Source organism: Sturnus vulgaris, chromosome 14, assembly GCF_052056855.1.
Source record: "Sturnus vulgaris isolate bStuVul1 chromosome 14, bStuVul1.hap1, whole genome shotgun sequence".
NCBI classification, from domain to species: Eukaryota; Metazoa; Chordata; class Aves; order Passeriformes; family Sturnidae; genus Sturnus; species Sturnus vulgaris.
The window spans coordinates 9,257,712-9,282,888 of record NC_142256.1 but is presented as its reverse complement, the minus strand read 5'-3'; the positions used below and the strand labels follow the sequence as shown (position 1 = coordinate 9,282,888).

The following is a 25,177-nucleotide window of genomic DNA, read 5'->3' as shown; positions in this document are numbered from 1 at the left end:
GGATGGGGAGTTCTGCTCCCCAGCCTGGCTGTTCCTGATGTCCATGGCTCACAGTGATGGAATAGCCTTAAGAAAGCTCTCACAAGAATACAGATAATTGACTGCATCATTCAGTACGGGCTGATGATTTGCCTCAGTAATGCCTTTAATGAAGGTACCCTGATTATTACAGGAGCCATGGCATTATCTCAGGCTGCTTCAGCTCTCCAGGCTGTAGCTGGATGTGCAATGACCTTGTCCCTATGAAAGGAGGTTTTTTGCATTGCCACTGAAAAACTTTCCACTGCTTTTAGGCAACACCTGCATCCTCCTAATTGAAAATTATCATGGAGTATATGAGGAATTATAGTTATTTGAGTTTGTGTGCTGTGGCATGACGTGAATATTGGGTTATTTTCAAAGATAATGTCCCATGATGACGCTGATCCCCAAGAATAAAGATTAATTAAGCCACAGGTACAATTAATCCTTATCAACAGGTGCTTTGCCTGAACACCTTCAACAACTTCCACTTAGTGAAAATTTTCAAATTTGGATCTTAAGTTTATCAAGAATATGTCACAGTGTTGGCACTTCATATTGAAAGTGTGCAGCCAGAGCTCTATACAAAAGTCATTGTAGTACAGGCACGCATGAAGGTACAGCTTAAATGTTACTAAAAATGTTAATTTTATTACTTCTAAAAAGAACCTGGCAGTTTTTGCAGACAGAAAAGCCCTCTTGAGTCACCAGTGAGCCCCCATAGGGAAGAAACTTCCTGGGCTGTGTTAAGTGGAGTGCAGCCAGTGGATGAAGGGATTATTCTTTAAACTGGCACTCACCATGCCACATCTTGATTATTGCAGCCAGTCTGGGGCCCTCCAAACTAAGCCAAATGTAAATATATAGATATAATTCCTCTAAATTATTCATATTTATACATCTCAAATTGTTCCCCTGGAGACTCCAGTTCCTAATGCTAGAAATGGATCTAAACACTTCCCTAATAATAATCTTAGTGACACTGCTGGGAGATGAAAATGGATTTATTGTTGTGTTTTGCAGCCCTGACACAGAACTGCAATACATTTAAATCTCAAGTTTGCACAAAATTGAGATCTCCATTTCATAGCAGTAAAGATCTCTTTTCTGCAGTCTGCAGATATGGAACAGTGCAATCATTATTGCAGCTTTAATGTTCACTATCTCAGGAGATTATCACAGTATCAGACAGAAAGATTTTAAGGAGCATTCATACAGAAACTAATTAGAGCTGTTTGCAGGGACCTGGCATGTGGGAACTCCTTTGCAAAAGCAGCCAGACCTGCAGCATTTAAGTGATTTACCCTGACAAAATTCTTCCTCTTTCTGCATTTTATGACACAAAGTTCTGTAACAGCTGAGCCAGGAGCCCTGCAGACAGTTCCTGACCTGTTGCACACTCCTGATTTCACCTCTCTGTGCCTTAAGTGAGGCAGGGTTCCTGTGAGAATGTAAAATATTCTAATAATCACAGGATCACAGCCTCGTTTGGGTTGGAAGGGACCTTAAAGATCATCCTATTCCACCCCCTACCATGGGCAGGGACACCTTCCACTAGAAAATGATCCACTAATCATAGATTTTATCACATTACAGGAGCACAGTGGAGCCAAATTAACATTAGCTTCCACCCATTAACATTGACTTGAAACCCCAGTACTGGCATTTGAATGCCTGTATGTATTTAAATTTCCTGTCTAGGAAAATAATCCTATTTACAAGCAGAAACTCCATCATGTGATATTCTCTGAGGATTAGCCAAGAGGATTAGGATCTTTAGACCCACCACCTAATCCTCTCCAATCCCAGCCAATCCCACTGGGAGATGTTTGGGCAAGGGGAGCAGGAGAAGGTGCAGATGTTGCAGAGCTCAGACCAGCAGTAGAACTATGCAGGAGTGTTTGTTTAGTCGTGATTTTCCAGTTTGAGCATCAGAAATGTAGCACTGAAAGGAATGTCTTTTGAAAGTAGAGTATTTGCTAATCTCTGTGTAATTAAAGATGTGCCATGTGCTGCTCTAATTCACATATCTAAAGACACACAAAACTATTTCACCTTTCTTCCCCTGTCTCTGTTTCCATAGAAGCACTTGGAGTTGCTGGTTTTCAGATGGCATATGGGGATTTGAAAGTTCCACATTAAAAGCAGAAGACTGAGAATGATAAGAATTCTTGACACTAAAATCGTATCATACCAATCAGTTAAAAGAAGCCATAAATTTCATCAGAGCATACTTAAAAGTGCATTTATATAATGATCAAAAGAGTGATAATTAACCAGCCTGTGCCATCTAGTGGGCACCACGAATCCCCGTGTGGGATTTCACACTCACTCACTCACTGCTTTTATTTGCAAAGTACCAGTAGCCAGGGCAGTGAGGCTCTGCAGTGGAAATTATCACTGTCCAGATGCCAAAACAACACTTAAATACCTCTACAGTCTCCTTTTATGGAATTTAATATTTAATGAAAACCTTCTGTGCAAAGATAACCTTACCCTTTATATCCCTAATTTAATGAAAAAAGAAACTGCACAGAAAATACAGCTCTGCTGTAGGACTTTTGCTAGGAAAGCTGTTGCTGAATGCATTTTTATTAATTATAAATATAAAAAAATCACTGTGCCCAGGTGAAGCTTCTTCAGCTTTCATCTTATCTTTGAAAACTGTAATGAGTCATAGTAAGTAATAAATAGTGGAAATGTTGCATCACAGGTTATTCATAATTCCATATGTAATGATTCCTAATCTAATTCTTACATCTGGTAATCACCATATAAATGTCAGTATTTTAATATAAATGTTATGAATGATAGCATGCCATTTTTTTAAACATTTGCCAGTTAATCAAATTAATAGTCTTTAATGCTGAGACCTTCTGGTTTCCTTGATAGCAAAACTCCTTTTCATTATATCCACACAAAAAAAATTGTAAAAACCGTGATTATTGTTCTTAGCAGCTTTCAATTGCTCAGCGAAGGGAGAGCTCAGGGATTAGAACACATAAAAGCATTTTATGTGAACTATAATCACCCATGCCATCTGATTATTATCTATTATTCCAGTGATTTCTAGCTCAACTTGGCAGCCCTCTGTATTTCTTTTTGTAGAACATAAAACAGTCATGTAAATACATGAGAAGAGATGGGGGGGGATCTAACATTTATTACTTTAGTTGATCTTTGGAATACAACTAAGATGTACTTGAATATACTCAAGAAGACTTTCAAATTCACCCAAGAATTTTTTAGATGTAGAACATCAATGGTTATCAAAAGGATTTCTATTTTTTAAGTCGGTCAAAGGCTTTTGAAATTTTTGCAAAGTATGAGGCTCACAAATGTAGACTAAATCAGATCGGGGGAATCCATCTCTAAATTTAGGCAGCAAAGTTCAGACTGAAGATGACAAATGCCTGTGAAACCTGTAACATGCTGAAGAATCGTAGAGCAGCACAGTCTGGTGTGTCTGTAGACAAATTGTTTGAAAGAAAAGGTGGTTTTTATTCTTTGTGCTTTTTTTATAGTGCCTTCAAAGCATGTCACCCCAAAATAAAGAGCTTCTACTTTGCAACCGACTGCCTTGAGGAGATGAACAGGTGAGTTGTGTGTCCTCCTTGTTCTGGGGTGTTCTTTATCCTGGTGCTTTAATATTTCATCTCACACAGGAATATCCTCCTGCAGCCTGATGGAATGCTGGCTCATGGTGTGCTCAGGAATTAGTATGCCATTAATTTCAGTAAATACATTACATTCTGTGCCTCACTTTGCTGACTTTTCCTGCCATGACATGTCTTAGTTCTGCAAAGGAAAGTTACTTGTGTTGGTCTTATCTATGTTAATTAGAATTTTTTCTTTTGTTAATGGGCTTAGGGTTCATCACCCTTGTGATGTTCTGTAGGTAAAGGCTGGAAGCCTTAGTGACATCAGTGTTTCTGGTATATTAAACAGTGCACCCACACCAAAGCTTGTAAGAGTTTACCCAGATAGTGGGGTGTGTGTGTATATATATATATATGTGTATATATATATGTATGTATGTATTTATTAATTTATTTATATGTATATTTATTTATTTATATGTATATTCCCCTTCCAATCCCAAGAACAACTCCCAACAACACAGAAAATCAGCAGTGATTAATTTCATTCACCACATCAGCGTCCCAACACAGAGCAGAGCCAAGCAAAGTTCCATTTTTGGTGTTGCAGTGAGCTTTTAAATGTCCTTGGATGTGCTGGGAGGGCATTCCAAACTTCTGACTGGACAAGGCTCTGCACAACCTGATCCTACATTAAAGCTGGCCCTGCTGTGGGCGGGTGTGGGAACAGACACGTCCTGGGAGCTCTTCTAACCCAAATTCCTCTGCTTCTCCTTTGTGATTCAGTGGGGAAGGCAGAGGTTGGGTGAAGGTGGGACAGGCCCTTAGATCCCAAAGGCAGAGTCAGATGTCCTCCCTCCTCCTGTTACATCAGAAATGAGTTTATTCCCAGCTGGGGTGGAAAGCACAAGGACACTTAGGACAAGGTCACCATACTGGGAACTCTTCAGTCTTTCCTGGCACAGAGAACTGAAACTTTGAGATGTTCTTACTTACAGTGGTTCTGAATGTTTGCCAGCTTGGAAAGATAGATTAAAAGGATGGGTTTTTCCTTTGTAATATTAAGGCCTAAAAATCATTGCTGAATTGAACATTTCTATTCTGTGGCTTACATGGCTCTTCAGGTATGTTGGGCTGTGAGCCTGGCTGGAGTGAAAACTGTTGAGAGCTGCTCATCCTGCACTGATGAGGGTGATGAGCTTCAATTATCAGCAGTGGGATACTTTCAGGGAATAAGGTTGCTGAAAAAATATTTTTCCAAGGCTGTTAATTGCTCAGTTCTGCAGTGTGGTTCAGGTTTGTTTGGACAAAACAGAAGTGAGGATGTTTTGCTGGTTTAACCCTGCCTGGTCTCCCTTGATTTCAGCTGCTGGGGCAGCTCTCGTTTGTTGAAGTGCCATTGATCATATCTATAAATTATACATAAAATGTTCTGCATCAAGGAAAACCAGGAAGTCTCAACACATGTTTGATGAGCTGCTTTTACACCATCCACTGATTTTTCCATGGGGAGCCCAGGAATGCCTGTATGGCAATGAGGCCTTGGGGCACAGGAACAGCTGGGAAGGTGCCAGAGTGTCTTTTCATACCATGCCATCCTTCACATCATTTAATCTGCAATTTAAAAGAGCCTTTTCCCTGATTTTTTGGGAAGAAGGCAAAGGGTGAACTTTTACTTGAAGTATTTTGTGCAGTATTTTCCCTTCAGCCATGCTGTCCCTGCAGAGCAATTGGAATTCACTCCCCACCCAAATGATGGATAACTCTGCTACCTCTGTAAAATCCCTGGGCATCCTTGCAGCTTTTACAGGCTGGAATTCCTTCTCCCAGAGATCCTGTGTGACCTCTGAAATGAGGAAACAAGATTCACAGATGAAAAATGTGTTTAAAATACTGACTTCACAAATCTCTCTCTTCCCAGTGGATTGCTCACCCCATAATGTGAAATAGGAAATAGGGCAAATGCTTTGCATCTCCCACTCCTGTTTTCAGCACAGAATTTAACTGGATTCTCCCTGCTGATGGAAGGGGAGATCCCTCATGCTGCAAATGAAGTTCTAGTATGGAGAGGAACATTCTTCATTCACTATGTAAGGAATTTTATCCTTTCTCCAACCACCTTTACCACCTACTTTTGTTTTAACAGCTCTTTATAGAGTTTCTCACCTCAGATTCACTGTTTATTTTTTTTTTCCCACTCTGGAACAATTTAATGTGCCTTTAACTCCACATTGCTGAAGGAAGAGCTGGACCCCAGTGGGTAGGGATGGATTATTCTGTAGCAGACTGAGGCACTCAGCTGTGGCTGAGTTTTGCCTGCTGTGTTACTTGGGTTTGCAAAATTCATGCTCGTGCTGTTTTGTCAGGTCTTACACGAGCAGAGCCGTGTTCTTAGAAATGAATTAATAATGAACTTGATGAGCTTGGTACTCCAAGCTTGTTAAAGGTCTTATTTCCCAGAAGTGCTTCATCTCCTACCCCACCACACATAACCTGTTTATGGCTTTAATTAGCATTGAATTTAATATCCCGTTGTTTTACAATATCTACTTTATTTAAAACTTACATGCCATTGAAGTCTGCAGTACAGTGCATTTGCAATCTCATCATGGACTCCAAATATTAAATTTTTCAAAGTTTCTATTTTAGGCTGAATAATTTGATCACTTTTGATTTGAATAAGTGGGTTAACTTTGCAATTTTAATGACTCCCATAAATCTTTGGCATTAATTCAAGAAATATAACAGATAGTTGCTACTGAAGCAGAATGATGATTGATTTTTATAGGGGTCACTCCTATATTTTCCAAGACCTGAAAGATTATAGCGCAATATTTCTCTTAAAAAAAGAACTGTTTGAAAATTGAAGTATTCTGAATTAAATTTCTATTGATTATAAGCAAATTCTATGGTATCCTCTATCTACTTTTATATATGGAGTATAACTGAGTTACTCAAGACTTTCCCTAAATCACCCTGTTTATTATTAATGTTAATTCAGTTTTCTCCCTTAAATTTCAGGCATGTTGGTCTCTTTGACAGGTCTTGGCCAAGTCAGATGGTGAGCCAGGATTAACACATCTTTTCCAGTTTCATTGCACTTTGTATCCACTTTATATAAACTAACACCCAAGAAAAGCTCTTGACAACTACAAATTTCAGCCCTGAGCCCCTATTAGACATTTTCCCTCTTAAACTGGACAAGTGAGCAGGAGTTTGTCAAATCTGTCTGGCCTAATTTAACAGCTCTTTATCAAATAGAGCTGAGTAAGTTCTTACAGAGCTCTTACCCTCGGCCCCTTCCCTGATGAAAAGCCAGGAAATAATTCTGCAGAACATGAAAGGTACTTCTCAAACAGAAATCCCTGGAATGGAGCTTCCCAATGGTGTTGTAAATAAACATAAAGAGCAGGCTTTCCTTTCTTCCTTTTATGTTCCTATAAACTTGTTTCAAATCCGTGCCTGAGGCCACACCAGCCCTCTAATTTATTGTTCTCACATAAAAGCTCCAAAGTGCAGCACAAGTAAAACAATTTTCTGATCAGAATTAGCTGCAGAGCCCAAGGATTGGGTGAAACCACGATGTTCATGGGACTGCACAGGGTGATAATGGAGCTGCTGTGGCCTCTTGGGGAAAAAATATTGCACCAGGAATTCCCAGGACTGAGCTGGAATATTCCAAATCTCCTTTTCTGGCCAAGTCACCTGGATTCTCCTTGCTACAATTTCTGAATTATTTACCCAAGAATTGTGAAGTTCCATTTCCCTCTCATTCAGTCCCCACTGGCTGATGGAGTTTACAGTGCAAAATTTTGATTTTCCAGCACCATCCAAATCAGCACTGGGGGGAGTTCATCCCTCGTGCAGGAGGCAGGATCTGCACTGGCTTTCTGCACCAGTTGAAATTACAAAATTAACTTAATCAAATTCTGCTGTAAATAATACCACTGTGAATTGACAGAGTTCTGGGAGCCAAACAGTTCAGCTGCATTTCAAAGAGCAGATTTAGTGATTCCTGCACCTCTCTGAGGTGAAGGCAGTGTCACAGTCCATGGTGTGATGTTATCCAGGAGATACAGAGTTAACTCTGCCAAATCCGAAGATTTAGTAATAAAAATCTAATTTCTATTTAGTAATAGCAATATGCAATAATAGAAATAAGGAAAAGAAATAAGTAATAGAAATAAGAAATGTCATCATAATGAATTAGCCAGACATTTAAAAGCATTATTTGGCCTATTTTAGCTGATTTCTTTAAAAGCTATGTGGAAGCAGAATTACACAATTTCACAAGTAAATAATTCGATTTCTTTAAAAAATTCACCTCTAAACCTCAAAACCCCACTCGTAGTTTATGCCAGATGAAGTTCAGTTCTCTTGCTTGTAAAGAAAGTTTTCTTTCTCTAGAGCTTTCCTTTGGGCCAGTCATTTGGTGAATGCTGGGATAAAAGTTTAAATAAGTGACTTAGAGAAGTTCCAGTTGAGTGAGTTTATGTGACTGTTTTAGTGATTTCCTTAGGTTTTATTATTGGTTCTCAATCAAATAACAGTCTATCAGTTATTGTGGGCTTTTATTCTCTGTAATACACATATTTGTGTAAACTGTAGTTAAACATATTTGTGTAACTATATTTATTTGTGTAACTATATTTGTACAGTAAAATGCTGGTACCAGAAGGGTAATTTATTTGCTACAAAGCAGTGATTTTTTTTTTTTGTCTATTACCCACTGAGGAAAACAAAAAACAAACAAAAAAACCCCACCCACACCAAACCAGACTTCTGAGTACAGAGGCATAATTGTGCACTTGTTTGACAGAGGAAAGTTAAAAAAAAAAATCAAAATTTTTTTAAAATCCCATTAAGTGCATGAAGTAGATGCTCATGCAAAGAGGGCATGGATTGGTTCACTTGTCAATTCTTAAGCTGTCTCAGGCTTTTTTCCTATTTTTCCAGCCTGACAAATCTAAGAAGACAATGCATGAAACAAGATCAACAGTCATGTCAAATTATCAAATCAGAGAGTGCTCAGAGTTTATCCCATGAATGATTTTGCTTAACAAATCCCAGCAAGTGTGACAAATCAAATAGCAGAGACAGAGGCTGCTGGGGGCTGATAGACAGGGAGAGATGAGCTCATGGAGAAGGATCTGCTCAGGGTTAAATTGAGGAAAATCAAGGCATCATTTCAACCATCCCTATTACAGCACCCTTTATTCTCTTAAATGAATGTATTACCTGTATAATCATAGAAAATAGTGACAATTATTGCCTTAGGAAGCCAAATGGGAAATGCATTGATTTTTCAGGTGTTCAGTAAGAAAGACTAGTCAGAGATAACAAGTACAAAATCAATTTTTAAATCTAATTGTGCATTGCAAAGAATTTTACTGTGAATTCTGGAATCTGATTATTCCAGTGATGTAAAAAAAAAAATATAATACTGAGATTTTGATCAGAAATTAAATGTAAACTGCACTGAATGAATTCTATGTAGGAAATAAATGGTTCAAGGGAATCTCTAATAGACTTAAAGATAGCTTGATTCAAGTGAAATTTAACTTCCACTTTAGTTTTTCCTTTTAACCAAATAATATCAATCGTAGATGCAATCTCAGAAATGATGAAAAGCCATTTTAGCACTGACACATTCTTAACACAAAGCTGAGGTGCTGTACAAGGGCAAGAAGTAATGATGAAAAGATGCAAGGAAGATAAGAAATATATTTTATTTATTCTTTCTGATGATGTGTCAGGATTTCATAGACTTCATTTTTAAGGGAACATTTAACTGAGAGAAATACTGAAAGTAGTTGGACTTTTTCTTGAATTTACACCTTTTCAGGACATATAATTTTTTACATATTCATTTGAATTAAATAGTTTCTTCTAAAATCAGCCAACTGGTATGGGCAATAAGTGAGGATATTAGCAAATAAAACTTTTCTGAGCCACAGAAGCTCACTTCTTCCTTACCTCTTCTCCATGGGTTTATGGAACAGTTCTAACTATAACCTAAAAATTGTAATTTTTCACCACTCCTTTTTTATAGGAAGGAAAAAAGGTTATCCTCTTGCCCTTGGTTTTCATTCTCCAACACTAAACAAAATAGTTCTCTCCAATTTATGACAACTGAGTTTGTCCAAGTTGTTTTATTTTTTTACTTGTGCTTTTCCACTCTGGCCTTGTAGAAAGGAACAGCCAAGGGAGTGAGGGTGATGCCACTGTGGAAACTTTAATTCACTCCCAGAACCTCCCACTGACCTTGGGCTGGCTCAGCCCTTGCTCAGCAGGAGTAAACTACAACAGACAGGAAACAAATTTATTAATTTGTACATTGAGGGGTGGTAAATTCTTGTTTTCAGTACCGTGTTAGGAGAGCAAAGCAATGTGCAATTGTTCCCAGTTGTTTGGCCCCCTTTAACATTTCCCAGTGTTTCTGTCAGCAGGTGAATGTGCTCCTGATTCCTGACAATTCAGGCCATTTTAGGCAGGATTGTCTCCTCAGGATCAGGCTTTGAGCTCCTCTGCCCTGGTGCTTCACTCATCACAGCCCAGGCCTGGGGCACATCAGACTCTCAGAAGAGGCCCTGGGCTGTAATCCCTGGGTAATAACCAGAATTATCTCAGTAAATTTAACTTAAATACTACCAGGCAGCTCTATTTTATCCCAAAGCAATGACAACAGTGCCTGCTTGTAACCAACGGAATTAATTAAAGCCAAGTCTGATTTATTTAGAATTTAATTGAGACAAAGTACAAAACTTACCTGTGTGTTTTGATGACTTTACTTGAGGCTCACCTTTCCCTGCCTTTGGTTCACTGGAGTACAGGCAATAAAAACAACCCACTTCTTGGAGTCCTGTAGGTTGTTACAACTTGATAAAACGGGGATTATATCTTGTGGGGATTTGTACAATCCTGGAGGTAAAATGTTGTGGCAGAGGATCTGTAGGATATTTAGAGCTGTTCTGTGTCATCACAATTTCCATCCAGAATGCAAATCCCATGCTCTATTGGGTGGCCTAGACTCAGTGAAACATCCTGGTTAAGTTGTTTAATAACCACCAGGAAAGAGTTGTTGAAATTATCCAGGTAAAGAGGCAGGATTTGGGGGGAGGGAGCCCGGATTTCTGCCCGGGCTCGAGGTGCAGGGATATGCATGTGAGATCTCCAATGTGCCCCTGCCAGGGCAGCCCAGGTCTCCTTGTGAGCACAGGGAAGTCCCAGAGCTGGTGGGGCACAGCCCTAGAGCCCAAATCAGCAATCCAGCCCCTGGGGTTGTGCAGCACACAGAGCCCTGCAGTGCCCTGGGCTCCTCCATCCCTTGGACTCCCACTGCCCAACTGGACCCCAACATTTGCCCACAGGGCACCCAGGGCAGAGATCAGAACCAACTGCCTGCCTCTCCAAGTTCTCCACAAAGAGCTTTTTATAACCTTGACTGCAGTTTTCTGAAAAATGAAAGCGGTTTGCTCATCAAGGAAATTCATCAAGTTTGTGCAGGGTTCCTTTCGAACTGAATTTGCATTTCCTTGGGAAAAAAATTATTAACTGTAAGAAAATGAGCTGTAATCTTATCACTTGTATATCTCCTGATTAACCTCAAAAACATTCACTCGTGCTTTTTTTAAAAACACAAAACCTAAAATTGAGATTCTAGTTCTTTTATCAGAAGAGATTTTATCATGATAAGCCACTGAATGTCATCAGATAACCCTTTATGTTGGCTTGACAAAGAGCTGACTCTGAATTGTGGTAAATGAGGTAAGAAAGTCCTTGTAACTATAGCTGGGGATGATCCTGGCCTTTGGAAGAGAAAAGCCTGAGCAGCCTTAGAGAAGGAAGATTAACTTCAGCTAATTGCAGATTTGGTCATTGAGGCCATATGTGTAAAGCTGATACTCTGGGTATCCTCAGAACCTCCCTGGCTCTGCAAGGTTAATCTGAACACTTCAACTGGTGTCTATATTTGCTTCCAAGATCTGACACCCTCAAATTAACAATGAGCAGCAAAAAAAAAAAATCTTTGCAAGAAATTTAAGACAATATAAATTTCCATGCACTGACCACACAAATGGCTGAGTCTGTTTTAACTTGGAAAATGGTAATTAGTCCTAATTTATCGTTGTTGCTTAAGCAGAACCTCGATGGAAGGCACTGAGCCATCCTGCTTAATTGCCAAAGGCATATGGCAAAGTATGACTAAAACTATTTTGCTCCAGTGCTAATGAGTTTAGAAATTCGGGAACAACTGATGAAAAACTGGTGAATACAAATGCTCAGTAAGGAGCAGGGAATGATGTCATTGCCATTCCTGCAATAAAGGATCTGCCTTGCAAGGGAAGCAAATGCCAGGCGATCAAGGCATTGTGCACGGAGGGAAATGATGCTGGTGAGCACTGTGCAAAAGCTCTTCTGTAAATCTGTTAATCCATTTAAAATGTACTTCCCTCATGATAAAGATGAGTTATTGACGTGCTGATGCAAACAACGGCTGTAAGCAGTCCTCACCCTGCACTTGGTATTTGGGAAAACCAATCATCATTTCCATTTTCATCTCCAATTTGCTCACTTCTTGCTTAATACTGAGAGGCAAAACAATATGATTGTACAGTTCTTTATTTTCATAGTTTTGCAAGTGAATTAAACCCTCTCACAATCCCCTGTGAGAAGTAAACGTTGTTGTCCCCTTTGGCTACTTAGGAGAGTGATAAGCTGCAGGCCGTGCAGTGAGTCAGCCTCTGTCCAATATTGCAGATGGAGATCATTGCTGGGAGCTCTGCAGAGCTGGGAGAGCAGCAGATCAATACGTGCTGAACTCGCCGCTATTTTTAGTGGAGAGTTCACTCTTCCTTCATTTTCTGCCTCCTTGCTGTGCCTCCCATCTCCCACACACCACTCTCCTGGACAATAACAGTCACATATGTCCTAAAAAGCTTTTTTGTCTCCTCTAGTACAAGTGGGAAAGAATGACACGAAACTGTTTTCTTGTTTTAACCTGCAAAACAACTCGTCCTTTTGATATTGCATGTACTGTTCACTAATGTCTGACTTGAGGCCCGTGAAAGATGGTTTTGTCATTATAATATTCATTAACCAAGAAGATAATTATTAGCAAATTTGATGTTGCAAATGTTCAAAAAGGAAAAAAGAGCTGCTTCTAGATAAACCCTCACATCAACATTCTGGGAAATTAATGGCATAATTAAGAGTTTAGTCACCGAGGAAGGGAATGGTTTAAAACATCCCAGGCATTATAGATCTCATTACTAGGGCTTTTTTTCTTTGGTTATATCTCCTTGTTGATGAAAATAAGATAATTCTTGATTTTCCATTTGCTGAACATTAAGAAGTGACATTTCCCTCTGTGTGTTAATTTCCTTTTTTCCCTAGCTTTTCAATTAAACATTGTGTAAACATTCAGTAATTTTACATAAAGAAAACTCAAAAGGTATTTACCCCAAAATAAACTATAATATTTTCCTAATAAGTAAAGAATCTTATTTTCTATCAAACTAAATGATTTGGGGACCGAGAAAGAACCCAGCACATCCAATGCTAAATGCAAATATTGAAGTGCTTACAATTTACCAAGTCTTGTTTTAGAAACCCAAAACTCTGTATTAAACAAATTAAAGGAAAATGATGTCGATATCACAGCTTAACAACACTAAATATTTATATCACCAGCATTGTGAATCCAGACAAGCAAATAACTGAACTGCCACAGGCTATTTTAGCTTTCTGAGGATACAAGTTTAATACAACTTATTTCCCAACACAGGTTGTCAGACAATAATTATCATAATTCTATTTTATTTTCTAGTATTTTGGCAATTCAGGCAAGCAATCAGAATAAATGTGATAAATCCTTCACTCCCGTTTATCAAGCACCCAACACATCTGAATCATGGGCTTAACAGCCTTTTTGCATTAGGCATTGTCTCTGAATTTTCCAGATGTTAAGAATGTGGATGCCTTCAGATTTACATGAGATGTTCCTTTTAAATTCCTCCCTTCCTCATTTTTATTGTTCTCTTAGATGGATGAATCGTTTGGGTCTGGCAGCAATTGGTTACACACCTGATGACAAGGATATTCACCCAGATGAAGGTAATGCTTCAGTGATTCTAATTAGGAGAAGAGAGCAGACAGTAAAAATCTGTTCAGTATTTCAATAAAGCTAGAGAGGTCATAACTGACTTCTTTAGCAACATATGGCTGTATCTTTTCAAATATCAATTTTGATAAGAATACATTTCCTTGAAGTACTAAATGTACTGGTGCCACCACCAAGGAAAATAAAATCCTGAGCAGTAATTTTAATAAATATTTTAAATTAGTGATAAAGAGAATGCAGGGTTCAGGGTGAGGTGTGATCTCCCAGATCCCAGCCCTCAGGGATGTTCATCCCCTACAGCCAGTGCAGATATCACAGACTTGGGGCAATGTGTGCTTCAGCAATATTTGTTTGCACCTCCTGAGCTCAGGTACCAGCCTTGCCCTTTCCCCATCACCCACAGTGGGACCTGTTATGCCCAATTAAATTAAGTGTTCAGGCTTGGCTCTACTTCAGCATCTGGAATGAGGTTTCTGTTTGAAAGTTTTTGAGCAGAAGTTGTTTTTTAGTGAGAGTCAGGTTCCCAAGCTGCCTTCTGTAATTTCCCTAAAGCTTTGGGAGGTTCCTGCACTCTCTGTGTGTTTGAGGTGCCAGACTTTTCCACCAGCCCATTCCTGAGTGGCAGCCGAGCCCTGCAGGTGACTGGGGAGCGTTCACCTTGCCATGGAAGGATGTTACTAAAATGTGGGACCTGCTTTCTTGTGGAGAAGCAGCTGAGTGAAAGCTGGAATGCTTTGTCAGCAGATTACTGGAGTGAAAGCGACCAGGACGACATGGACGGCTCGCTGACGCTGAAGCAGGAGGGCTCCTCCACGCTGTGTGACACCTACCACCGCACACCCTCAGTGAGTCACACACCCTGCATGTGACCCCGGGCCACCAAAAACACCTCTGTGCCTTCACCTGCACCTCCCTTGTCCTGGGCTATTTAAGCATCATAAAGAACAAAGCCGGATGGGATTGTAAAAGTGAAATTACTGCTGTTCCTCATGAGCCAAGAGCTGGATTTTTCCATAGCAAATCAGTTAGAAAGGGAGGAGAAATAAATGTCTCCTGACACAGATCTGTCACCAGACTGGAAATAGGACCTGTTTTTGTAGGACCGGGGAAACAACACACCATAACAGGAACAGAATATTCAAATTTTACCTTCACTGCAGAATATGAAAAGAATGTGGTGGATGGGATATTTTGTATCAATTGAGATTGGTTCTCAATTATGAATGTTGGATACTGGATGCTAGAGATTAAGAACAGCTCACATTCACACAGTAATCATGTTTTAGTTCTTTTTTGAAGAACAAATCTTTCTAGGAAAGGGGTTTTTTTTTACAAGATTGTGTACAATACCATGGTAATGACAGTGCTGCAAATAGAACATTTCAATTAGACAAAACCCAGGCAATTATGATAATTATTCTATGATTCTAAGCACAGATAGGACTGTTCTCTATTTTTCTTTCAGATTTTTCTTCAGCGTGAATGACACGATCCTCACACAGCCAGAACCAAAGAAAGAGTGACTGAGACAACAGCATCACATGGGTGAAGTTCAGACTGATTTTCACCCATGTGATGCTGTTTTATCAACTGGGATACAGGTTAAGCCCCTCCCTTTCTGTTTTTCCACATTTTTGCCTTTCTCGTTGTTTTGAATTAAATTTATACACAGACCCAGCAGAATTCATTCAAATTGTTTCACAAGTTCAGCAGTCCCCCAGCCAAAAATATTCCTGGGTGCTGAAGTTTTTGTTGTTTGGGTTTGTTTTTTGGTTTTATTTTCCTGTTTGGCCCCTAAAAAAAAGAAAGGAAATCCAATTACGGTTTCTTTTGGAGACTTTCACTGTCCTCAGCTGGACTGACACTTTTCCTTCCATCAGGAGTTGCTTGTGGGCAGAGAATGTGCAAAACAAGAATAGGGAGTGGTTAAAAGAGCACTTGTATAAAAGTTGTCACTGCTAATTCTCTTCTGTTTACAGTGGTTCATGTTATGACCAATCAAACCCATCAGTCCATCTGATTACTAGATACCATTGAGTGTTTTACACTACAGTCATTTTCCTGGGTCTGCTCAAAGCATCATCTCATGGGCAGATGTTTTTGTATCTTCCCAGGTGAACTCTTCAAGTCCATTCCCTGAAGCCAAACAAGGTCGACACTTTTCCAGCGAGTCCACGTACTCTCACTCTTCTGCCGAGGAGTCTCGGCAGGACGCGGGGGGCAGCACACACTCCTCGGGGTGCAGGCCTCCCTACCGAGAGCGGCGCTCGTGGCAGGACCTCATAGAGACTCCCCTGACCAGCTCAGGGCTCCATTTCCTCCAGACTGTCCCTCCGGAGGCCGAGTACGTGAGCGGCCGGCCCGGAATGTCACCGGACAAACGGAGACAAGCCACGCTGCCCGTGCAGAGGCGCCACAATTTTGAGCAGGATGGGCCTTTTCCTCTGGTGGAATGTCCGAGGGGACACAGCTCCCACGGGCGGCCCCAGAAACAGCGCAGCCAAAGCCTTCCCCGAAACAGGGACGTGCGCGGGAAGGGACGCGTCAAGTCCATTGAAGGAACCGATGACGACCTGGAAGAGAAGGCTCCTATTAGAAGGCACAATAGTTTCTGTGCAGAAGGTGAGCTCTGGGAGGTGTTCTGATCCACTTTATTGCCAACAAAATCCACAGCGGTGTTGCTACGATTCTCAGAGAGGATTTTATGTTTGAACCGCTGGATGTTGGCAAAGACAAGAGTTTGTGCTTGAAATGCCAGAATGTAGCACTAAAAATTGAACTTTGGGGTGATGCAAATGTTCTTGTCTCATCAAAACCAACATTGCACTAAAAATTGAGCTTTGGGATGGTGCAAATGTTTTTGTCTCATCAAAACTAATACTGCAGAACTGAGTAATAGGTTGAAGTATTGCTGATTTTAGAGACTTCATCTGAATGATCAGGTTTGTTGTTAGGTTTCTTTCTTTCGTTTCAGAAAACATAAAAGAAATTGAAGAAATCACAGATGGTCTGCAGGAGCTCTACAGAAGTCTGGAAGAAGCCAGTGTGTCAGCCTTCGGGGAGCAGCGTCCCTCCACCAAGCAGGAGTTCCGCAAGTCCTTCGTGGTGCGATGTAACGACCCGGTGATCAACGAGAAGCTGCACCACATCCGAGTCCTCAAGAGCACTTTAAAAGTAAGGCTTTATCACTGATTTTGTGTGTAAGGAATATAAACTGGGAAAAGTCTAATTGTGCATCACACAACGGGTTGAAGGGACCTTAAAGCCCATCCAGTGCCACCCCATGCCATGGTAGGGACACCTTCCATTTTCCCAGGGTGCTCCAAGCCCTGTCCAGCCTGGCCTTGGACACTTCCAGGGGTCCAGGGAGAGCCACAGCCTCCCCACCCTCACAGCCAGGAATTCCTTCTCAATATCCCATCTAACCCTGCCCTCTGGCAGTGTGAAGCCATTCCCCCTTGTCCTTGATGTTACTATATGTCCTTAATCTCTTTACATTTCTATTGTAAATGTTTCTTCATAGCTTTAAAATTTTCAAAGAATCCTTGAAAGCAAACATGTTCCAGCTTAAGGAAGAGATTATTTGGCACTCTATGTAAGCAAGTTTTAGCACATGCCACAGACTGAGCTGTCAAACAGTTTATGTTGTAATGATTCCTGAATTTAGGTAAATATGAAAGTTTCAATAGTTTTCCTGGCACTTGGCATTAAACTTAAAGAAGATATAAAGTGATGAAATGCAGAATTTCATTTTGACCTGTCCTCTGTCTTTCTGGAATTTGCCAGGCAAAGGAAGGAGACCTCACAGTTATCAACAGCCTTCTGGATGATCCCAACTTAACATCCAAGAAGTTCAAAGATTGGAAATTAAAGAACTATGAGTTTTTCCTGGACATTTGTGAGTACAGTGCTGCTGGGAAGTCTCAAAATGGAGCCTCTGAACTGGCAAGCTCAGCCCCAATGCTGACACACACACACTCCTTCATCGAGACTCACGTGTGACAGGAGCCTCAGCCTGGGTCACTGCTGAGTGCCTGGACAGATGCAGTCAGACAAACACTGGTGAATTTATTGCTAAGGTACTCAGCAGTACTGTAAATAATTGGGTAAGAGAATAGTGCCACAGGATGCCTACTACATTGCATGATAAGACAATAATATTCTTTATGAATTTTTTTGTTTGCTATTATCAACCGATGTCCGTATCAAGCTCTGCATTAGAAAGAAGCAGTGCAGAAGTGTAACTGAAAATAAATACCAGTATATTTAAAGTACTGTACTAAAACTCAGCTTATAATATGAGCTCCTACAATCATTTTATATATTTAGATATATATAAATACATATCTATGTATATAAAATGTAACATGGTAGTTGACATTTCCTTTTAAAATGCCCTAAAGTTCACATTTTCACACATTTTTTCCTGAGAAAAAATATAAAAATGAAGACATGAATACATTGGCCACTCTTAGAGATGAACATTTATTTTTGCAACATTTCCAGGTAGTGACCATCTTTGCAAATAAAAGGACAGAGTTATCAAAATGTAAACTCAATCCCTATAGTGTGCCTTAAAATGTACACTGTACATCAAAGAAATAGATCCCAGTCTGGCCCTATGGGCACTCTGTACATGCCATTTAAATACTGTGTTTGTAACGTGCTGTGCCTGCCTTTAAATGAAGGAACACGAGCAAGCAGGTTTGGCACAGAGATAAGATATGAGTAGAACAATATTGGTTGTTCACTAATGCTGCAACTTAAACTGGTTTTAATAGAATTTGAAGTATTTCATGGTGAAAGAAAGAAAAAAAAACATCTGCACTGAGTAAGGTACGTACTGCAGGTTTTCATCGTTTCTTCACTGTGAATTTAAGTGACACGTGACTGAGTCACAAAATTAAAAAACAGCATGAGAATGAAGCTAAAAAAACCTCCTGAACTAATCAATTGCATTCTGTGATAGACTGACATCTATAGCTGAGTTAATTATTCAAAATTATGTAATGTCTGGCAATAATTTTTAACTGCTAGCAGTACATTTGCAAGTGGGTGAAGTTATTCAAAACATCGTTCAAAAACCAGTCGGTATTGATTGGTTTGGGAAGACACACAAGTCACGCAGTGTATTTCACTTCCTTGCCTGGCTGAGAAAAGTTTGTAAGAATCATATTTTGGGGAAAATACTTGTATTCTTTTGGGGGGAAAAAGATTGCTCTGAATGCTACTGAACATAGATTTCAAAGCCATTCACAGTTTGCTTTGACTCTGCTTGCTAGAATAGTTCTAAAAGGCAGAATGAAGGGGATGTGAATACAGCTGATGTCATTTCACTGAAACAGATTTCACTGGAACAAATTCACTGATCATTTTTTCACAAGATAAACCTAATTGTCTCTCATCCATCAAGGACTGTAAAATTCATGCAGTTCAGTATAATAGAGGAAAAAATATCATCTCAGTGAGGTCCCAGTATCCAGGAGGAGATTTCATTATTCCCAAAGCCAGACCAGGTGAAGGTGTCCTGGGTGTTTAGTTCTGTTTCCATAGAGCAGCTGAGGGGATAAAAAATGTCATGGGAAAGCTCCTGGGCTGAGACAAAGACAGGGAGGTCGCCTGCTAATGGTTATCATAGGCAAAACAAACCTGACTTGGGGAAAATTCATTTATTAACTATTTAAAGTACAATTGCATAGTGAGAAACAAAGACAAAATTAAAAACACCTTTCCCTTGCCTCCTCCCTTCTTTCCAGTCTTAATTTCATTCCTTCATTTCCAGCGAGCAACAGCATAAATTTTAGAATCCATTTAGAAATTAATTCATATTATACATGCAAGCAGTGATGGATGGTCACAGAAATAGTTAGAGAGATTGAGCTATCTAAATTCCTAAAGAAATTTAAATATCCCTATCATTTCAAACCCAAAAGATGGTTTGTGCTTTCATAATGAAAAGATCTATATTATTTCCAAATAGCTTTCCAAAAGGATTTCAAATGCTACTGCATCATCACTCAAGACATAACTGAGCATATTCAGTGAAGTCACAAGTAAACAGAGAATACTGCTTATAGACAACTGAAAATGAGAAACATAATTGGGAAGATAGATTTCTCAGAAATAACACAAGTAGTAGGGAAAACAGATTATCTCTGTTTTAAGTACAATTTCTGTAATATGAATAGATGAGATAAATAGAGTTCATACTTTTGCTCAGCTTATCTTTAAAAATCTTTCGGTGTCATGAGATGATCATTTCTGAAATTCTTGGAGTTGTGAGTCTGCATTCTGCTCTTGCAGAGCAGCTCTCAGCAAATGTGATTTGCACTGAATAGGCCAAATAAATTGTCCAGGAGATTCATGAGATGAAATGAGATGAGATACACTGGAGAAATTCCCTCTAATGGGCTTATGATTAACTGGGAGAAAAGTTTGAACCATTTGTCTGGCATTGCTTGTGCCTTAGAGCAAGCAAAATCTAATTGCTAAATTAAGCAATACAAAGACTTTATTCTTTCCCAAATGTCAGCTGGCATTTGGAAGCCATTTCACAAGAACTTATCATCCTCCTGGCACATGTACCCAGCCCCACCCTGCTGCCCTTCCCTCCCTGCCACGGGTTTCTTCCTTCTGGGTGTAGGAGCCAATCTGAATGGACTGCAGAGAGGAATGTGCACAGCCACCACAGCACAATTACCTGGATTTTCACCACCTTTGAATTCACTGGAATGCAAAGTGCAATACAGATACTGTATTTAAAAATTCATGCACCAAATCCTGCTTAGGTATTAAAATATGTCCAATTCTCCTGTACCAATAGGTACTTAAACACACTGTACAAAGCAGCTGGAATTGTTGTGGCCATTTTGATGCCATATTTTTAAATAAGAAAAGAACAAGGCTTGGCTGTTGAGTTCATCAAGGGAAATAAACAGCATCTGTATGATAGATTTATTAATTTACCAGTTCTCCTGCCTGAATTCTCAGGTAAAACTTGGTTTTTAACATATACAACAACATGGAAATGTTGTTTGGATGTGCTTAATTTAACTGGATCTTATTAAAGTTAGTGTCTTCATTCAAAATTCCTGCAGGTAAAATGTCTCAGCCCATAGACTTTCTCTGACACTCCACAAGCTGAGTCGTTTTGTTACTGGCTATTTTTCATTACAACTGATTTAATGCTCCCCCTGAGCTACTGATTCCCCTCCTTTTTTAATACTGTTCTGTATTCAGTGACATGTCAGATCTTTGAAAGTGTCTTAATAGCTCTCTCAGCATCACTTCCTGAGAGAAACGAGACATTATTCTTGGTTTCGTTATTTTAAGTGAAAACTACCCTGAGCTTGCTCTAATTGACACGAACAAAAATCAAAGGAGGAGGAGGAGGAGGAGGGGGTTGTTATCAGTATATTCAGCTCTGGCTGCTGTCTTTCGAGCTGGAATTGTGCTGCTCCACTGTTTTTTTCCAAGGAAAAAGAAATGAGTGTTGCAGAGAATTGTACATGGCCAGTTAAGCTTATTCTCACTCCTCTCAGCAGTTACAGAACACTCGTTCTCCGAGGTCTTGTGAAGGACAGTACAGGTACCTTTGAAGGAGTTACTTTACAGTGGCTCTGGGAGGGGCTCACTCTCCTCAAAAATTGTGCAATTCTGCTGCTGACCTTTAGGACCTCTGGGAGAAAAATTAAGAATCTGGTAGAAATTGTTTAACTCAACACGAATCTGAGGAGAACAGGGAACATTCTTACCTTTGTCTCAAATAATGCAAATCAGGCTGAGATTATCACAGACCTTACTTGCCATATTCTTTCCTCATGTAGTCTTACTGTCTTCCGAAGAGATAAAAACATTCTTTCTGCCAAAAATAGCAGTATTTGTGATATATATATATATATATTTGTGATATAGCTGGGGGCTATTGATCCTTGAGGAGGGACAGCTGTGCCAGCAGAACTATTTTGTGATAATTCATCAACAGTTTGTACAAACCCTTCGTGCAGTGGGGAACGAAGTCCTTCAAAGATGGTTTGTGTAAAACAGCCCTTGGCTAAGGCACGATGCAGCACAACAAAATCAGCCCCCTCTGCAATGTCTGTCAGCTGCTTCTGAACCAGAGAATACCACCAGGCAATTTAATTATAATTTAAATACTCAGTTTGTCAGTACAAGCAAGTCTTGTGTCTCTGCAGAGGTTCCAGACTCAGACCTAGGGAGATTCCTTAAGGAAGAGAGCACAGGCCTGTCTGTATGGCTGGGTCTCAGCTTGAACCCCATTCATGGCACACCCGGGTTCCCTACATTTAATGCTAGAGAAATAAGTGCTGGCTTGGTCTCATGAAGGATTTTATTCTCTCCTCGCTTTTCACAGTAGGGAAATGGTGCTTTAGGGCAGCCAGAAGTGCACAGGTTTCCCATGGCAGATTTTCCATGTACCACAACACATCACCTTCCCTGCTGCCAAATGATGTTTATATACCCCTAGGACAAAGAATGGGTAATAACAGGAAAAACTGGACAAGCAATATTAGCTATTCATTTATATTCAGTGTCAAAAACCTCTTTTTCTTCCAGAATGTTTCCCTCACTAAAGCTGAGGCTCAGGGTAGGTTTCCCAGGCAGGATGCTGTGGGAAAGGTCCTCCATCTCTCTCAGATGAATTCACACCGTGTGGCTGAGGCTCTTGATGGGTGTTAAGTGCGCACAGATCTGAAAATCCCATCTGAAAATCACACCTGAGCCATATCAGCTGGAAATTTCATGGCTATTTAAACCAAAACTTGTAAGTTGGATTTCCTTAGTTGATGTTTATAATTACTTTCTTTGCTCCCATTGCACACAAACGAAATGTGATGTTTCTGATCAGTTCCACTAACATGTGGGCAGGGAACTCTCCACTCTGGATATAACTAATAGATAAAGAAACATTTTTTAAAGCTTATCCTCTATATTTTACGGGTTATACCACTCTTGCACATCCAGAAGGAGGTTTATAAATAATATTGTTTAAGCTTTTATAAGGTTTGAAGACAGGTGATATACTACTGGGACCTCCTCTTAATAAAAATATTTAAACAATTCAGATAGAAACTGCCTTCAGGAAAAGAACCATATACACTCTTTATGCAGGCCAGACAGATATATCTTTATTTTTATCAAGAACATACATGTGTTAGAAGTGACAGTTAGGGACTTTAAGCATTAATGCCACTGTATGATCAGTATTTGAAAGAAAGCAATGTTTTAAAAATTATTAAATACGTTGACAACCTGCTGTTTGACCAGCTAAGCCCTGTAGCTTCTGTCCTCACATTTCTAGCATATTGTTCATCCTCAGGCATTGGTGAGGGTATCAATACAGATCTTTTTACTAACAGTAAATGTGTCTGTCTGAATGCTGCAGATTAACTAAGGATGTCACATTATACATATTAACTACTGCATTTTTTCACTAGCAACCACAAAACAAATATGTCTTAACAAACTATGTTGGCTGGCCAAAATGCCAGTAAGACCCTGTTACCAGTTAAGACTTCTGTTTTACTGAGAAACAAGGATTTCAACTTAAAAATCTGATGAGAAAACAGGTTAGGATATAAGAGAAATGCACTAGTATTAATAAACGTTTTACATTTGACACATACTGTATTACAAAGACAATATCCTTGTAAGACCATTAATTGCTGGGCCATAGGTGACTTCCATCTAGGTTACTAAATAGCTAATAAACCTTGTATAGAGCCTTTTTTAGATAACGCTTACATGTATGGAAATGTATGACACCCTTGTACTATGGCTTGCACTTTACTTGCATTAAACTGTGAAGTAGGCTGTAGTAATGTCTTTGTATATTCAGGGGTTGAAATACCAAAGCACTGGAGTATCATTCTGCTGGTGTTCAACCTGTCCAATGTGCTGACAATGTGTATTTTGCAAACCCCACCACCTTCAAATCTTTGGCAAATAACGCTATGGGGTCTCCATGGTCTTTGTTTCTTTGTAAATATAAACATTCTTACTTGTTTCGTTAGCAATAGGAGGTTATAAACCAAACTTTCACTAGGACTGTTTTCAATAACAAAAAAAATAATAAAAAAAAAAAAAAACAAAACGAAAAAAAATCTATAGCGCCTTGTATAAAAATCATGGAGACCCCATGACCTGTGGGCATTTTTGTTTACAAGCAGTATGTATATATGTATTAGAGGCAGAACTGTTATTTATCACAAAGTTATATTGTGGATGATTCTTTCTTAAATAAATATATGTTTTCTGTCATTAAGAAAAATAAGTATTTTAGAGCCATCTTGAGAAGTTTGAAGTGTCAAGCTTCAAATACGAGTAATCTTCCATGTTTCAGCCTTGTTTTTCTAATCAGCTGGGAGATGAACTGAGAGGCAATGGAAAACCACCTGTCCATGCCAGGGAAAATGCTGGAGTTGGAAGTTTTTGAGCATTCTGCAACTTTTCTATAATGCCCATCGTGCTTAATGCTTTGACAAGCAGATGCTCCATCGGTAAATCCCTCAGCTCATGGATGCTACAGAGAGAAAACCAATGGTTCTAGACTAATACAGGTCAAACGAGGTTTCAGCCCCTGGATAACACAGTATTTCTTCAGTTTCACAACAGTATTTTTAATTTTATACTTGTCTATGCTGAGAGATGATCCAATAGTTTCTATAGGCAATGAACATTAGGTTTCTTTTTTTCCCTCTTTCCAGATGAGTTCTGTGTGAATTACTGTAACCGGCTGCGTTTTCTATCACAGATTAATAACTTGTTAACTTTTTGTGTGTCTACAATGAAAATTTATGAATGGAAAACTTCACTGTGTGTTGCTCACTGGGCATATACCTCATGGTACATTGCACAGACGTGTAAGTTGTAAGTTGCACTGCAACATTAAAAAAAGGAACATATTGCTCTTTTTTCAAAGATATTAACTTATTTAAGAGATATAATCTGTACATTATTAAAAAAAAACAAAAACAAAAACATTTATTCTTCCTAAATTCAAACAAAGCTTTTGTTTTGGGGGGAAACAATAAAAAAGTTGTAAACTTCAGTTGTAAATTTGGACTTCAATAAACGAATTATCTGCACTTAGATTGTGTGTTTATGGGGGATTTTGTGTGTTCCGAGTGCGATGCTGACTGAGGAGCATCGCTGTCTGTCTGAGGGAGATCCCGGCTGAGGGGATCCCTGCCCACCTTAGGGCCAATGTCGGCTGAGACGTATCTCTGCCCGATTTAGGGCGATCCAGCCCCAGGTGAGGGCGATCCGTCCCTGCCCGCTTTAGGGCGATCCTGCCGCGTTGAGAGCGATTCCTGCTCGCTTTAGGGCGATGCCGGCTGAGGGCGATCCCGCTCGGGCTGAGGGGAATCCATCCCTGCCCGCTTCGGGACGATGCCGGTTGAGGAGTTTGGGA

The 25,177-nt window shown here is 39.7% G+C and overlaps 1 protein-coding gene across 2 annotated transcripts in view; it reads left to right on the top strand.

Annotated features, from left to right (window-relative positions):
• The window catches only part of LOC106860426 (connector enhancer of kinase suppressor of ras 2-like), a 169,734-nt gene extending 144,879 nt beyond the window's left edge, over positions 1–24,855 (top strand). Inside the window, exons 20-25 of one of the 2 annotated variants that reach the window (XM_088173082.1) lie at positions 3,546–3,617; positions 13,666–13,736; positions 14,488–14,588; positions 15,858–16,365; positions 16,718–16,917; positions 17,530–24,855. In XM_088173082.1, the coding sequence (XP_088029208.1) occupies positions 3,546–3,617; positions 13,666–13,736; positions 14,488–14,588; positions 15,858–16,365; positions 16,718–16,917; positions 17,530–17,745 (1,168 nt within the window). In that variant the 3' untranslated portion in view covers positions 17,746–24,855. Of the gene's footprint in view, positions 1–3,545; positions 3,618–13,665; positions 13,737–14,484; positions 14,589–15,857; positions 16,366–16,717; positions 16,918–17,529 lie in introns of both variants that reach the window. The other variant, XM_088173081.1, reaches the window with a different exon arrangement.
• Positions 24,856–25,177: the final 322 nt, after the last annotated feature.